The sequence below is a fragment of the Hypomesus transpacificus genome, chromosome 7 (genome assembly GCF_021917145.1).
Source record: "Hypomesus transpacificus isolate Combined female chromosome 7, fHypTra1, whole genome shotgun sequence".
NCBI lineage: Eukaryota > Metazoa > Chordata > Actinopteri > Osmeriformes > Osmeridae > Hypomesus > Hypomesus transpacificus.
This window is the reverse complement of record NC_061066.1, coordinates 5,273,315-5,290,409: the sequence shown is the minus strand read 5'-3', so window position 1 is coordinate 5,290,409 and position 17,095 is coordinate 5,273,315. Positions and strand designations below refer to the sequence as shown.

Genomic DNA, 17,095 nt, shown 5'->3' with positions numbered 1-17,095 from the left:
TGAGAGCGCACTGGCACAATGGCTGCGTAGAGCGCGTGTGGAGGGGGAGGGGAGAGAGAGAGTGAGGAAGAGGTACAGAGGAAGAGGCTTCTATAGTAACAATGGACGATCAATAGCAACTGATCTAACGATGGTCAAGTTAAATCATTTGTAAAATACAATCAAACATCGACAATTCAATCACAACATGCCAATATGTCACAAGTAAGAAATATTGCAAATCGCAGTTACTTTTGTCGGTTTGAAGAACGGAGTCAATGGTTCGTTATATCCAACGAATAGGAAACGGAATCTCTCGTCAAAGTTCCGGGCGCAAAGTGAAGGTGCAGGTTATGAGGTAAAGGTTAGGGAGTGACGCGTTCACCCCAAGTTAATCCTACGAACAAGCGGGGGTGATTGTAAGTTCGGCGATTTTATACTCCAAAGAACAGGGGGTCATCCATGTGAAGGTGACCTCTCTCATTGGTCAGTTACTTCCACCTGGGCGTCGTCTTGAGATCTGCCCAGAGGTGTGAAGTGGCTGATAGTTTAAATTCCATTATCTCAAATGTCCATGAAATGCTTAAACTTCAGAATAGAGCAATACAACGTTCATAACTGGTTTTGTTAGTATGATACAATTATTTTGATATCAAGATTGACTGATTTAACTATATCTGAAGGGGAGTTATAATCAAACATCAATTAAACACGTTCTAGGTAAATGAGAAAACACACATTATAACACATCGACTACTGTCATTGAATTAGTGTCCATGAGCCATGTAGTCCTTGAGAAATATGTTTGTAACTCCACGAAAGAAAGTTCTCCCTTATACTCCATTGTCTGATACTGTGTGACCATGTGGTCTCTGTTCCTGACCCCATGCTGGGTCAGGCTTTGAAGCATCTTCTGGGAGATAAGGACAAAAGGGAAGTAACCCTTCCCCCTTTTCGGGGGTAGGGGAAAGGTGTGGATGGTACCAAGCTTTGTCTGTTGACTCTCTGCTACATATCCCCCTGCTGGCAACGTCCGATGACTCGACGTCGTTGGGCTGTTGGCACGTAAGAAGAGCAGAGAAAAGACAAACACGACAGTACGACAGCATTTCTACTGGACACATTGGCATGAGTGGACTCTAAACAAGGCAGGAATCAATGGGACTAACTTGGGTCCTATTAATAAGTTTCTCTAGGTTAAGGTCCTATGCTAAAAATGAAAGGAAGAAGAAAATTAATAGAGGAAAGAATAATAATAAAAATAAAATAAAAAATAAAATAAAAAAAAAGAAGTGGGAGTGTGTGACTTCCTGGAGTCTTGGACTTCATGGGTGAGGGCTTAGGTAGTTTGTTTATGGGATGTCCAGCTGTAAGGAGTTCCTCGTTAGAAACTTGTAGCTTATCCAATTGTATTAGTTAGTAATTAGAATTGGGTCTGCTATGTTTTTTAGAGGGGTGTGCAATTTTATTTGATTGCAGTGGACCCATTTGAGGTGCGGGGTGTGTTGCCCCTTTTTAATTTTTATGCGGTAGGCCACTGGTGAGAGTTTGTCTACAATCTCATAGGGGCCTGACCAATTTGGGAGGAACTTCTTTGAGACCCCAACCGGTTTGGTGAAGTTGTAGTACCACACCTTGTCTCCCGTCAGGAGTTCTTTTTGGGATGCTTTAAGGTCGTAGAATGCGTTCCTACCCTCGGCACTTTTCTCCAGGTGGTGTTGGGCAAACGCAAAGGTTTCTTTGAGGTGATTGCGTAGATCTGTCACGTATTGATGTGCAGTGTAGGCTGTTGCGACGGCGGCATCTCCTGTTTGGTATAGGAGGTGCAGGGGCAGCGTCATCTGTCTTCCTGTCATCATTTCAAAAGGCGTCACGCCTGTGGAATGGTGGGGCGTGGCCCTGATGGCCATCAGGACCAGCGGGAGCTTGATATCCCAGTCCTTGTGGTTACAGGACACATACTTCTTCAGGATGTTCACTATGGTTTTGTTAGCTCGCTCCACCTGTCCGGACGATTGGGGATGGTACGGAATATGGAGTTTTGTTTGGACTCCGAGCATTTTCCATAGTTCTGTCATCACTGTTGCCGTGAAGTGGGTTCCTCGGTCACTGTCAATTGACATTGGCAATCCGTAGCGACTGAAGACATGGTTGATTAGCAGGACGGCGGTGGTTTCTGCTGTGTCATTTGGCGCTGGGAGACATTCTATCCATTTGGTGAAAGCACATGTCACCGTTAGAAGGTACTTGTGTCCTCTTGAGGATTTTGCCACTGGTCCAATCCAGTCGATTTGGATGTTTGACCAGGGGAACGTTATACCTTTCTTCTGTAACGGTGCTCGGTGAAGGGGTCTGGAAGGTTGGAACTGACAGCAGACCAGGCATCCTTTCACATAATTTGACACGTCTTTTTCCATGTATGGCCAGTAGACAATGTGGCGGAGAGTGTCATAAGTGGTCGTGGCTCCTTGATGGCCTCCGCAGGGTTCATCGTGTGCATGGACCATCATCACCCCCCTGTGTGCCGTGGGGACCACCCATCTGTGGGCCAGGTACGCATCTGAAACATGTACCAGCAGGCCTTTTTCGATCCTGAGGTGGTGTCTGTTATTGTAGAGGTTGTTCAGATCCACTGAGTTTTCCATTGCTTGAGCAGTAATTGGATATTCGTCTGGTGTTGTCAGGAACAGGAGCATGGCGTTGGTCGCTGGATCTCGTCGTTGCATTGACACTAGATCAGAATCGTGAAGTGGACTTGCAAGGTCAGTTGTAAGGGTAGCACTACTGGGTTTGGGAGTAACCTCTTTGTTTTTGCTTCGTGTGACAGCATGAACTTCTTGGGATGGCGTCCGTGGCAGCCATTCTTCTTTGAATTTCCATGGCGTGCCTGTGATGGCGCCCGCTTTGGCCAGTCTGTCGGCTTCATCATTCCCGGATTTATCTGGTCCTGGGACATGTGAATGACCCTTCACTTTCTTCCAATATATCATCATGTTCTGTTTTGTGACGATTTGTCGCACGCCAGGATCAGTTCCGGGTTCTTCACCTCTTTTCCACGTTGATTCTTCATGTCGTTTTGCTTCCAGTTAGGCAGGTGACATATGAAAGAGAGTCTGGCGTAGTTGGAGTCACTGCAGATCACAAAGGTTTTTAGGTTATTTTCAGCGGCTTGCTGAACCGTGATGAGGATTCCCGCTAATTCTGCATATTGGCTGGTTTTAGTTCCAAGCTGGATCTGTTGGGTCTTGAGATTGGGATCGTTTTCCCAGGTTATTCCCACTCCAGCTCGGACATATTTTTCATGATGGAAGGAACATCCATCAACGAATGCTGTTGGTAAGCCATCGCAGGTGTTCTCATCGAAGTAGTGGTGATTTGACGGAGGTGGAGGTGGTGCAGCGGTGATTGTTGGCGATTCCACGGAGGTGTCCTCCCTGACACAATGTTGGCACGTAGCCAGGCCTTGGCCTAGGGACATTTTGTTGTTTTGTCCATACTTGACTTCGACGTCATAGCCTTGGAAGGCCATCATCCAGGTGGCTATTCGGCTGTTGGAAACCCTTCCTTCACGTAGTCTTTGGCTGTTGAGGAAGGTGACCGGTTGGTGGCATGTTTCGATGATTATCTTCTGCCCTCCAACATAGTTCTGGTAATGTTCTACTGCCCACACCGTGGACAGCAACGCTTTCTCGCAGTCTGAGAACTTGTCTTCCACCATGCTGAGATTTTTGCTTGCGTAGGCGACGATACGTTTGTCTTTATCATAGATTTGGTATAAACCTGCACTCATGCAGTGTTTGGAAAATCCAGCCTCCAAGTGGTACTCCTTGTCTTTGTTGGGGTAGGCCAGACATGGAGCAGTGCACAGCCGGTGTTTGAGTTCCGTCATCGCCGCGCTGTGTTGTTCACTCCAGTGGAAGTTTGTTTCTTTTTGGAGGAGTGATTTTAGGGGTTTGGAGATGTCTGCATAGTTCTCAATGAATTGCCTTGAGTAGTTGCAGATTCCTAGGAAGCTTCGTAGTTCCGATATGTCTGCCGGCGTTTTTATGTTCTGTATCGCTTCAATTCTGGTTGATTGGGGCTCGATCCCATTGGGTCCTACTAGGAGACCAACGTAGTTCACCTTTTTCCTCCCCCATTGTCCTTTCGACAGGGCAAGCTTTGCTCCTGCTTGGGAGAGTTGTGAGAGGGCATGGTCAATTTTCTGAAGGTGGTCTGACCATGACTGGCTTCGCATCAGGACGTCATCCACGCAGATTAGGTTGCCTCTGGTGGCTGCGTCAGGCATTGCCTTGTGCAAGAAGATATTGGACTCTGCGGGTGAGTTGGAGTAGCCGAAGGGGCATTTGTTGAAAGTGAATTGGCGGTTTGCGAACGAGAAGGCCAGTTTGTGTGGGTCTCCTGGGTCCACTTTCATTGTCCAGAACCCGTTGGCAACATCAACTGTTGAGAAGTATTGTGCTTGAGAGATCTTGGCCAATTCTTGGTCAAGATGGATCATTGGCCATCGTGACAACGGGACTTGCTTGTTGAGTTGTCGATAGTCAATGGTGAGCCTCCATTTTCCAGTAGGCTTGAGCACCGGCCACAGGGGGGCGTTGTAGGTGCTATTGCATTCTCTGATGATCTGTTTTTGTAACAGTGAGTCGATGATTTCTTGTACTGAGTTGTAAGCAGCCAGTGGGATTTTGTACTGCCGTACAAACGTTGGGGCCGCGTTTGGATCCGTGGGGATGCGAACAGTGTGGATGTCTGTTGCTCCACAATTCAAGGAATCCTTGGAGAAGATTGCACTGTGCTTGTAGAACAGCTGTCTCAGCTGTTGTCTCTGTGTGTCCTCTTCCAAGGCATCAGCTTTTCCCAGCTGTTGTATCACTTCTGTTTCGAAGCCAGGGTAGGGCTCTGTGCCTGGCTTGTTGTCCGCGAGTAGCGGTGGTCTCTTCCGGGGGTTGTGCCACTTCGTCACAGCTGGGGTGCTTCTTCTGGGATACTTGTCGACCAAAGTAGGTCTTCCTACTTTCTGCCCTCTCATCCAGTTTGCATCATGTGACTTCTTTTGGGCCTGTGACGCTTCTCGTCGCAGGTGGGTTTCTGCTGGCATCCGACGGTCATGGCGTTTTGCTAATTCTTTTCGACCCTTTTTTCTTGATGGTTGAGTGGCGTAGCTCTGGGGCGGTCTGGAGTGGCCATCTAACCCATGGATCGGGTCCTCTTCTGAGAGATGTGGATCAGACGTGGGATGTCCCCCCCCTTCCACTGTGAAGACTGTGTTCTGGACTTCAGGGTGAGGCAGTGGATAAGGCTTCTTGACGTGGGTCCACATCTGGTTTTGGTTGAAGTCAAGGAGGGGTTCCTTTCTGTTGAGTAGATTGTGTCCAATCAGCAGTTTTTCGGTCTCAAGCGAAGAGACATGGATGTGGTGGATTAGGTGCATTTCCCCAAGTGTTTGCTTCAAGTACAGAGTCTCTGTGAATGGAGCTTTGTTTTGGGTGAAGCCTGTGATGTTGAATTCGCTATCTTCACTGTTAATCCATCTTCTGTGTGAGCTAGCTATTCCTTTTAGCTGGGCGGCCAAGGTGGGTGCAATTAGGCAGAGTTCTGCACTCGTGTCCAGCGATCCTTTGCCGGGCGCTTCATCTTCAAGTGTGACGGAGGCATAGCTTCGGTTAGCTCCTTCTTTCGCTTCGAGGGCATCTTTGAAGGTCAATTCCTGTCGTATTAGCTGCGTTTCCTGTTCCGTTAGGTGTGTTTTAGCTTTTTCCAGTTCTTCGACTAGGTCGCTGGTTTCCTGTTCTCTTTCTTCTGCTTCGAGGGCATCTTTGAGGGATCTTTCTTGTTGCGTTAGCTGAGTCTTAGCGTCTTCTAGTTCTTCGGCTAAACTGCTGGCTTCCTGTTCTCTTTCTTCTCGTCGGTTCTGTTCCATTGCTTTTGCTTTGAGGGCCTGTTTGAGGGACATTTCCTGTTGTATTAGGTTAGTTTTAGCGCTCTCCAGTTCTCCAGTCAGGTCGCTTGCTTCTTGTTCCAATTGTTCCCGGCGCTGTCGTTTACTTTCTGTCACTTTGAGAGCCTCTTCTTGATCTCGGAGAGCTTGTGCCCATTGTGTTTTGACATCCGCAATTGATGACCTGAGTTGTGCAGCGTAGTTTAGACCGAGGCTGGATATGCATTTGATGGTTTGGGACTTGTTCAATGGTTGGCCCACATCTTCTGCGACCACTTCCAGGGTTTTCAATGCGATCCCCTCAAACGGTAGATCGGTTAGGGTTTCTACATAGTTTGGGTTTTCTTTTTCTGACAGGTAGACCATCAATTTCTCAGCTTCCGTGAGGTGAGACATGTTTAGTTAACTAGGGATTGATTCGGCTAATGGAGGTTATTAACACAATGCTATTGTGGTAAAGTTCTTAGGCACTAATTTTGTAGTGTTTTTTTTTTTTGTAAAAAAAAAATTAAATAAAAAAATTTGTTTTAATAGAAATCAATTTTATATTAACTTAAAATCCGAAATTAATATTCAAAGATTAACAATCCAAAAGTGAAATTAATATTCAAATTAAAAATTAAGGTTACAATCGCAAATCAAAATACAGATAATAAACCAAATTGCTGCTGCATCTATAATGTAGCCTTAAATTGGGCAAGGTTTTACATTAATGTCGAATTGAATGTAAAACAGTGAAGCTTCTTTTCGAAGGGTTAGGTTTATCAATTTAAGAATAGTTTAACAATTTGTGACAGTACAAGCTGCGTTGTTCGGCTACTTCCAAACAAAAGTCCTTTTGGACTGATCGCAGATAAAGTGGGCAAACTAAAAATAATACACTTTACGTTAAATTATTGTTTAGTGACTGTGTCAAAATTGGATACTGATGAGGGGTAAATAGAATTACAGTTCCGGATGGTCAACAGCGCCGATATTCCAACAACATCCAGTTTTAAGTGCGCGGAATGAAATCAAATTACAAGTCTTGCTGACGAAGCGTAACTATTTCCGGTTAAGCAAGCAATAAAAGTCTTTAAATTACAGCGACCCACTGTCTCAATAATTATTTTACTGTTACTTTATTGATTTTAGAAAGTTGAGTGTTTACATTAATGTTGAATTACATGCAAAACAAAGTGAAGCTTTTTCGAAAAGCTAGGTTAATCTATGTAAGAATAGTTTAACAATTTGCGACGGTACAGGCTGCGTTGTCCGGCTACTTCCAAACAAAAGTCCTTTTGGACTGATCGCAAATAAAGTAGGCAAACTAAAAATAATACACTTTACGTTTAATTATTATTTAGTGATTGTGTTAAAATTGGATACTGATGAGGGGTAAATAGAATTACAGTTCAGGATGGTCAAAAGCGCCGATATTCTGACAACTTCCACTTTTAAGTGCGCGGAATGAAATCAAATTATAAGTTTTGCTGACGAAGCGTAACTATTTCCGGTTAAGCACGCAATAAAAGTCTTTAAATTACAGCGACCCACTGTCTCAATAATTATTTTACTGGTACTTTGTTGATTCTAGAAAGTTGAGTGTTTACATTAATGTTGAATTACATGCAAAACAAAGTGAAGCTTTTTCGAAAAGCTAGGTTAATCAATGACGAATTGCTTAACAATATTGAAGCATATAGCTTAGTAAAGAACTGCGAAGTCTCTTTCAAAATAAAAGTCCTTTAGGACTAAACCGCATGTTTGTTTCTCGGAACAACTTATCAGTTTCAAGGGTAATTCGCTTAACCCAAAATAGGAAACCCTACTAAGATACACCTTTTAGAAGCGTGTATGGTACCAATATAAGTAGTGGTTATGACCCGTTAAAAGGTTCTTATGCCTTCTCTTGGAAGCGCTGCCTTAAACTTACAAAATGAAATGAGACGGGACGCCGTGTCACTGCGCACGCGCGTATTTTCGCTCAACTTTTAGCTCAAAGCTAGATAGCAACCACAAACATTCAGTTGTTACGAAAAACCAATTCAATCAGTACACAGCACAGTATTCAAACAGTGTTTAAAACTGTAGCTATTTGGGGAATAGTTAAATACAACGGACGTTAATTTAACCAAAAGGGTGGGAGGGTGGGTTCTGTTTCAGACGGAAGATGTATCTCAAGTTATAAATCGCTCATTTCAATCTGTTTCAAAGCCTCGCACGGGGCTCCAGTATGTAGTGTGGTTTGCACGGTTAAGATTAGCAATACTTAGTTTATAATAAAGTATAGTCGTTCTTGGGGGCACCACCTCTGATTCGTGAAAGGGACAGAGGAAACCTTGTTTAATAATATTGAATAATAGCACTCGTAATAATCAGTCTAATCTTAAGTAGGGAATTCTATGAAAGTAGAGCAGATCATATAACGTGAGAGATACGCGAGTATTATACACAATGATTTATTTAAGAGAATGTAATTATAGTGAACACATACCAGATAAGTTATGGGTTAGTTGGGCTAAAGCAGTACAGTAGGCCTAAATTCTAATGAGAGCGCACTGGCACAATGGCTGCGTAGAGCGCGTGTGGAGGGGGAGGGGAGAGAGAGAGTGAGGAAGAGGTACAGAGGAAGAGGCTTCTATAGTAACAATGGACGATCAATAGCAACTGATCTAACGATGGTCAAGTTAAATCATTTGTAAAATACAATCAAACATCGACAATTCAATCACAACATGCCAATATGTCACAAGTAAGAAATATTGCAAATCGCAGTTACTTTTGTCGGTTTGAAGAACGGAGTCAATGGTTCGTTATATCCAACGAATAGGAAACGGAATCTCTCGTCAAAGTTCCGGGCGCAAAGTGAAGGTGCAGGTTATGAGGTAAAGGTTAGGGAGTGACGCGTTCACCCCAAGTTAATCCTACGAACAAGCGGGGGTGATTGTAAGTTCGGCGATTTTATACTCCAAAGAACAGGGGGTCATCCATGTGAAGGTGACCTCTCTCATTGGTCAGTTACTTCCACCTGGGCGTCGTCTTGAGATCTGCCCAGAGGTGTGAAGTGGCTGATAGTTTAAATTCCATTATCTCAAATGTCCATGAAATGCTTAAACTTCAGAATAGAGCAATACAACGTTCATAACTGGTTTTGTTAGTATGATACAATTATTTTGATATCAAGATTGACTGATTTAACTATATCTGAAGGGGAGTTATAATCAAACATCAATTAAACACGTTCTAGGTAAATGAGAAAACACACATTATAACACATCGACTACTGTCATTGAATTAGTGTCCATGAGCCATGTAGTCCTTGAGAAATATGTTTGTAACTCCACGAAAGAAAGTTCTCCCTTATACTCCATTGTCTGATACTGTGTGACCATGTGGTCTCTGTTCCTGACCCCATGCTGGGTCAGGCTTTGAAGCATCTTCTGGGAGATAAGGACAAAAGGGAAGGAACCCTTCCCCCTTTTCGGGGGTAGGGGAAAGGTGTGGATGGTACCAAGCTTTGTCTGTTGACTCTCTGCTACACTTGCAACCCCTGACTCGCAACCCCAGACTCGCAACTCGCAACCCCAGACTCGCAACCCCTGACCAGACTCGCTCTGCAGCAACCCATGTGGTCCAGATGAGTACTAGCCCTGCCCCACCCAGAAGGACTTTGGTTGAGAGGTGGGCAGAGGCAATGCCAAATCCAACAGGGGCAGGTAATGAAATGCTGGAAACTGTTTTGACCCACGAACAACTTTTAGAAACATATTTCTACATAAGATGTCTGCTGGGAGAAGCCAAGCAGCGTGCCAATGCTGGCAGGATCCCAAGACCACTTGATGACGTCACTGATGTCCAAGCTGAGTTCCAGTCTGCAGCAGTGAGCCTTCAGGTACATGGAGTGGGAAGTACATCAATTGACTCTCTTAACAGGCGTCCTATGTCCACTGGAAAGACCCTCCATCAGCAGCCCAACAAGCTCCCAGAGGGGGGTGTCGATGCAAGGGTGTATCTACTGACTGAAAAGGGACTGAAGGACCTCGTGAGAGACGTTGAAAAAGGAGCTCGCAAAAAATGGGAGAAAGAAAAACCATCCCCGACCATCCCTCTGCCTACTGCCTCATGCGATCCAACAACTGGCCAGGCAGATCGTCCGCCCCCTTACAAATGGGGGAATGGAGGTCAAAGGGCAATGGCAGAGGCCGTGCTGTCCCGAGGAAACCCCACCCTGCAACAAGGTAAAAAAGAACGGCGTTGCTGGGGATGTGAAGGACAAGGACATTTTAAGCAGTCCTGCCCCGGCCGAAGACAGAATGACACCCCAGTTAGAGTTCCAGTGACGGAGGGCTGTGGGCAGCCACCTAGAGCAAGTTACATGTGGGCACAGCCACTAGCTGAGTCAATGCCGCCGCCATGCTGCCAAAGGGCTCTAACACATCTGAGACGGCACACCATACATGATTATGTAACACCAGGTAGAGACACACACAACACAAGAAGGTTTTGTTGAATGATGGGAAATACTTGCATAAACAATAAAAAACATCTTTGATTGGATATGCTCTAAATAAGTGAAATGCCTGCATCCTCCACTGTAAAATCAGCTAAGCACTATTTTTACTGCTGCATGGGCCTAACCCATGATTGTGAAATAATTTGAAAATTAGCCATTAAAAGGACTGAACTAACTCTGTCAGTAGGCGGATCTTGTTTCAGGAACCCAGTGGTTTGAGTGATTTGCTGTGGTGGACAGGACTAAAACAGGTACAGTTATTAAAGTTTGATTAAATATCCCCAAACTCTGCTTGGAAGCAGGAGATAAAAAGAAGAGTAAATATATTATATAATATGTGAAGGAATATGAAGAATTTAGGTTGTCACTAACTTACATATTTTTTCTGTCCCTTAGGAATCGCATAGTTAAACTATGCGAAGGGGGGAGTTAATGATAGAAAATTTGGACTATGGTCTCAGAGAGTACAGAGGCAATTTTAAATTGATAATTATTTGATAGATAAGCAAAGCACACCCTAAGCAACATCTATAATTTTGATAGTCTAACCCTTAGACTATGGTTTAGTTTTTTGTTGAAGATGTTTTGTAGGAATACGAGTAAGGAGAAGGAGGAGAGAACGAGCCTCAGAGAAACCAACCAGTATCCAGCCTGGTGGCCGAGTCTCCAGTAAAGGCGACCGGGGGAAAAGTCAACACCCCCGTGTAGAAACACTGCCTGAAAACAGGGTCACGAGCAACGATGACCACAATACAGTTTGAAGGGTCAACCATGTGGTCCATCTGGAATCACCGTTATAAATCCCACATCAGACTTGGTCACACCTATAACACCTATTGACTCTGATTTCCCTGATACAGTACAGGACAGTGCTGTCCTAAAGGCAAAGCACACGAATGACGTTGGTTAACTCTCAGCCCTCGAACTGGGTCTGAGACTGAGGTTGAGAGCTTCCTGCTCGTGCCTCAGAAGTCAAGGTTGTGCTTAAGGCCAAGGACCAAATCCAGGGCCTGAAGTTACCAAGCCACCCTGGTCAACGGCGAACAGTCACTCAAAACCTGCTCCCTATTGAGGGATCAGAAAATGAAACTCAACCGCCGAATAACAACAATCCCTTCCTGGTTGCGTTCCAACTGGGAAGAAGGGGGGTGAGTGAAACGGGGACACATGAGGTGGATGCAACAGCAATTTTGTAACTTGAAATGTGAAACTAAAGTAATTGTTAACAAATGCCTAGGTGGTTTAGGTTGATAGAACCAGGGTTTATTGATGACATTAACGATGTTTGTTGGCTCTGAGTTAACACCTCCCAGAGTCCACTGCCCATGCATGGAGAACAACTGGCGAGTAGCAGAGGAAAATGGGGTTTGGTGATGTATGCCTACATCCACATTGTTTCTGATGAAGTTTCACAAAAGCTATGACTAAACTAAACATCCTAAGCTTGAAGCTGTTATGACTGTATACCCATCTCTCTGTCCCGGTTTCTATAAAACTCACCTCCACTATGATGACAGAGTGCCAACTAATGCACCAAGATCATCTAACAGAATAAGACTCTCCCCTGGCCACAGAAGTATCCTGTTCCTGGACTGTATCTAATTCCAGGAGAAAGTCAAACCAGATCCAGATCCAAGGGTCGAGCCAGTGAAGGTTGGCCAGAGGCCACCAAACCTCCAACAGCCCCGCCAGTGAACCCAATGGCGCCACTACTCAAGCAGCCGCTAAGAGACGTGCAGCTAAGCGAGCAGGGGACGATCCCCAGACCCCACACTCACACCGCAGAATCCCCTTCCCGAGCGAATCGCTCGGTGAGGGAGAGGTAAGTGGGATGACACGGGATGTTTTAGGAAAAGGGATGAGCAGCATTAATCTTCACACTATGTATAGCACAAGTAATTGCCCATGCAATGCCATCAACCAAGCAGTAGAGAAACTGGAGGAGGCTCCTCGCAAGAGGCTGGCTTTTGATGCCATAGGTCAGCCAAGGGGGGTGCCCAATGACTTTAAAGCTAGAAATGAGGTGGCTTCAGGGTTTGAATCCATCTTACCCTGGATAACGGTAAATAAGAACACTGAATGGATCAATTACCTGTATTATAATCAGCAGCGTTTCATTAACTATACGCACGAGGCTCTCACCGCCCTGGGACAGCAGCTGTCAGCAACATCAGCAATGACCTGGCAGAATCGTCAGGTATTGGACTGGCTGCTGGCCGAGCGTGGGGGGGTTTGCACTCTGAGTGGACAGGTATGTTGCACATTTATACCGAATAACACTGCCCCTACAGGACGATTCACTCAAGCCATGTCTGACTTAAAAGCACTGAGGGAGGAGATGAAGGCTAATGCAGGACACGAAACTGAATGGTTTGAATTCATGAGTCAGAGCTTGGGGGATTGGGGGTTTAGCTGTGTGAGAATAGGGATAGCTGTGCTACTAACCTTATTGTCCATAGTATTGATTCTCTGCTGTTGCATACCCATTTTCCGGTCTCGTGTCAAAACCAACTATGCCTTCCCAATGGTAGCAGAGAAGGGGGAGTTGGAAGACTCACAACCTCTTTTTCTGCTCAAAAACAGGAGTCCAGCCCCTGAGTTATATCCTGCGCCCGGATGGGTCCAGGGGGGGGAGGAAGGGGAGGGTCACAGTGGCTGAATGATGTCCAGACCAGACCACACCAAACCACGCCAGGCGTCGACAAATCAATCGAGCCACTTCAAGGTCGTGGAACATCACTCAATGAGTATACTAAGCACATAATTTGTTTATTTTTTGAGTTTGATTTCTTTTTGAAAGTATAATTGAGTGATGTCTATGTGATTCATTAATCTTGTGTGTAATTGTTGAAGGGTTGTGGAGGACTGCCCTCCCAAGCCCAGTTATGTTGAAATGATGGCCATCCATGGTTTCTCCCCAAACAAACATGGCCTAAGACACGCCAGGGGGAGTTTTACTCCAGGATTTTTGAGCCACAGCGAACAAAGGCAATTCTGAACGAATATCTAGGCACTGCATATGTTGACACTGTTGTATGTGTATATGTATCTGGGGTATTTTGTCAAGCCATGGAAAAGAGGGGATCTATATACTCACACATATTGCAAGCTTACAACCATGAGTAGACTGAACCGAGGCAACTTTAAAAATGGAAACCTTGTTGCACGACATGAATTTGGACAGTTCCACTGCAGACAAACACTAGCATATTTCTTAAAAAAACATATATTCATGAATAACTCAATACATTTTTGAAATTATTTTTTTCTTCTGTAAGGTTTGTTTTTTTCAATTTTTAAATGTTTTAGGGTTCTCCGATGATAGATTTCTGACGTAGTATAAGGGCTTTGATGCCCTTATAAGGAGGGAATCTGTTGTGGGCCAGATATCGTCCTATAGGGAGATATATGTATGTTGGGGTCACATCAGGGCAAGGCCGGAGTAGGGCATAGAGCAGGGTGGAAAGCACTAGGCTGGGCGCAAGATAATATAGATGAGTCACAATGTTGTTGTGCTCAGGCCCCGTAGTCATATAAGAGAACAGGCACTTGGCTGTTCCAGCTCAAACTTCCTGTGTCAAGAATGTGTTTTCCCAATAGGGCAGTTAGGGAGCTGTGTGCTTCACGCAGATAAGCAAGGTCGAGGTGACAGAGTCTGTTCCCTGTTACCCTAGATGACCATGGACTCATGACAACCGGTAAACAAACAGACAAAGGTCTGGTTAAGATTGACCAACACGTATTGATGAGATGATGCCAAGAGTTATTTGTGTGACGTGTATGAACTGTATAAATGACTGGAGGAAATGAAGGAGGTTAGAACTTCTCAGGCTGAGAAGCTCTAAGCGAATGTGAATCCCAGAGAACCTTTTTGTAATAAAGCAGACCTTTGTAATCCGACCTCCTCGACTCAAAGCCTATTATTCTTGATCTATAAGAACTACTTCAGAAGCCTTCCAAGCTCTAGAACGCTCTTAGAACGTTCTTAAGAAGCTCTAAGCGTTAAGAGCTTCTTAACGAATCTGGGAAACCCGGCCAGTGTTGGTTCTATGAGCTGAGCAGACTAGAAATATCAGAGTTGACTTGGCCTAAGGAACGTTAGATTTTTTAAGAAAAACACGTGAAAACAAATTTGTGTTGATTCTCAGCATCCTACAGGTGAAGCAGCTGAGGACGTCGGTATACCATCCAGTAGCGCCACGCCCCCCCCCATCGCGAGTCGCATATTGTCCGTCATCCAGATTATGATACATTTTTCTTTCATGGAAAACTGGATTTCTACTTCATTGTAGGACAAACTAACCTCAAAAAATAATTAAAAAATACATTTTAGCCTATAGAAACCACAGTCTACGATTTAAACATTTCGGCATAGAAATCCATGTATCTCCACACTCAGGTCCTGTCACATATCTCCACAGTCTGATCCTGACACTCCTGTATCACCCCTCTCCCCACAAGAGGTTGGACTGGGCCAGGTGAGAGTGCAGTCTATATCCTAACGGTACTATAGAAGCTGAGGGAGATTATCGTAGATGAAGGCTAGCCCAGTTGGCTAAAAGTAGAAAAAGGTAGGCCAAGTACAAATATTCAATAAACTGTTTTTGAATTTTAAATGACCTATTTTCAGTAGGCAACCTAGCTTACGTTGGTTAGCTACAGTAGTTAATCTAATTAGCTAGTGCTAGTTAAAGTTGGTATTTTGGGAGGGCTGACTACAAGTCTTACTTTGCTAGCTAGTTTAGACAAACGAAAGTTTACTTCAGGATTAGAGAGAGTAGCCTATTAATAACTAAGGCAATTCGGGCCGATCACACTGAAAGCGTATTTTTAACATTGCACTTTTGCTATGGTACGTCAGTACAGCTCTGTAAAATACCATATGCGCTTTTTGACTAGGTTTTTGAGGCAGACGCTTTTCAAAATTGTTAAACCTAGTGTTTTGATTTTGGTGTGCCACCCCAAGATTTTCCCTTGCCCCATCTGGCCACCCCTATGAAAAATGTCTGGGGGCGCGACTGGTACCATCCCCAAACCAAAAGGTTGGTAAAGCACTTCAACAAAACAGTGAAACAGATGTTGAATAAGGACATGGCAGCAGATGGCCAGAACTGGGACCAGCTTTTATCCCATGTGTTTTACCATCAGTGAGGGGGCTACAGGCCTGCACCAGATTTTCCCCCCTTAGTATATTATATGGTAGGCGCTGAGGCCTATTAGACAGTGCTAGGAAGGCCTGGGAAAGCCACCCCTTTTCCCACCATGGCCTAAGTCTGGCCTGTGGTGAGGGAGCATCTTCAACAGATGCAGCTGGTCCAGGCCCAGATATACTGTACAACTGGGGAGCCCAGGTGAACATTTTCTAGCCCGGGGACTGTGTCCTGGTTCTGGTACCGAACTTGAAATGCAAATTCCTGGTTATTTGGTAGGGAACCCAGATCGGAGAAGTCAGCTGCAAGGTATGTCAATCCAGGTGGTAAAGGCCGTCCCAAATTTATAATGTTAATTTACTAAAACAATGGGAACGGTAATCCACTACTCAGACTAAGACACTGACAGTGCTCCAGTGCTAACCACCCCAGCCCCCGCTCCCAGAGGTCCCGGTTGGAGACCAATGATGCCTGCTACAATATCCAGACCAAATCGGGAGTCACATCATGCCCTACCGGATGCCAGAGTCGAGAAGGACAGCCAACAGGGACGAAGGAGTGATCAATGAGTGCTGTGGTCCTCATTCCCAAGCATGATGGTTCCCACCGGTTCTGCAATGACTTCCGGAAACTCCATGAGGTCTTAACGTTCAAAGCCTACCCAATGCCTCGAGTGGATGAATTGGTTAGATGCCTGGGACAAGCCTCGTTCATTATGACCTTGACCTCACAAAGGATGTATTGGCAGGTACCCCTCACCACCTGCGCCAGAGAAAAGACTGCCTTTCTTCATCGTGCTTTTGTTCGGTGGCCATGGTGCCCGGGCCAAATTTCAGAGGATGACGTATCACATCCTATCCACCAGGTCTACTTTGTGGCCTAACTCACCACAATGACTACCTAAATGAACTTCCAGGTGGAACATCGGTCAGCGAAAGAGCATGCAAATGCAGAAGCACTATTTGGACACTACACCAGCCCGTTGCAGGTCGGGAGAGACCCTGGGTTTTTGCTGGTGTGACAACCTGAGAGCGAGAAGGGAAAATACAAGCTGTCAGCCCCGCAGAAAGAAACACAGGCAGACGAGGGAGCACGCCATTGGCGACCTATTATTTCCCTTCCCAGGGGCGCAGTTGCAATCAGCTCATGGGAGAAAAGGGGAAATAAAAGAGCAGAAAACAAACACAAGGAGAGCTCAGACTAACTGAGTGATGGGTCAGAGCTGGACTCTGGCAGAATTTAGTTGTAATTAAAGTTAACTTGATCTGATACTTTGATAGAACTAGCCAAAGGCCAGGTGAAGACCTCCCGGAACAGACCCTCAACCAAGAAAATATTCCAGTTTCAGTTTATACTTTGTGTGTTAAAGGTGTTAAAACCCTGCCTCGTTTGCGACCCCTCTATTTAAACTGTGTGCGGCACACATCTCAGAACACTCCGTCCGTAGTTGTCACAACATATTATAGAATTGAAGTAACTGTCCAATTTGGCTAGATGGATAGCTTGGTTGCTTTCCTTTCATATCCATTA

General features: G+C 45.0%; 2 protein-coding genes across 2 annotated transcripts in view; both read right to left on the bottom strand.

Annotated features, from left to right (window-relative positions):
• Positions 1–17,095, bottom strand: part of sult4a1 (sulfotransferase family 4A, member 1) — a 167,922-nt gene that overhangs the window by 54,722 nt on the left and 96,105 nt on the right. The gene's annotated exons all lie outside the window — the stretch shown is intronic.
• On the bottom strand, positions 823–6,383 carry LOC124469544. Its single transcript, XM_047022904.1, has 2 exons — positions 3,373–6,383; positions 823–1,802 (listed from the first exon to the last, which is right to left on the bottom strand). The coding sequence occupies exons 1-2, from the start codon at positions 6,314–6,316 to the stop codon at positions 1,669–1,671; spliced, it is 3,078 nt and encodes a 1,025-aa protein (XP_046878860.1). The 5' UTR covers positions 6,317–6,383; the 3' UTR covers positions 823–1,668.

Bases quoted from the DNA above. Each gene is read 5' to 3' on its own strand.
- LOC124469544 (XM_047022904.1), bottom strand. From the start codon at position 6,316: ATGTCTCACCTCACGGAAGCTGAGAAATTGATGGTCTACCTGTCAGAA. The intron at 1,803-3,372 runs CACCTCCACCTC...CTGCCCCTGCAC, and splicing joins GCCAACAATCACCGCTGCAC to CTCCTATACCAAACAGGAGA.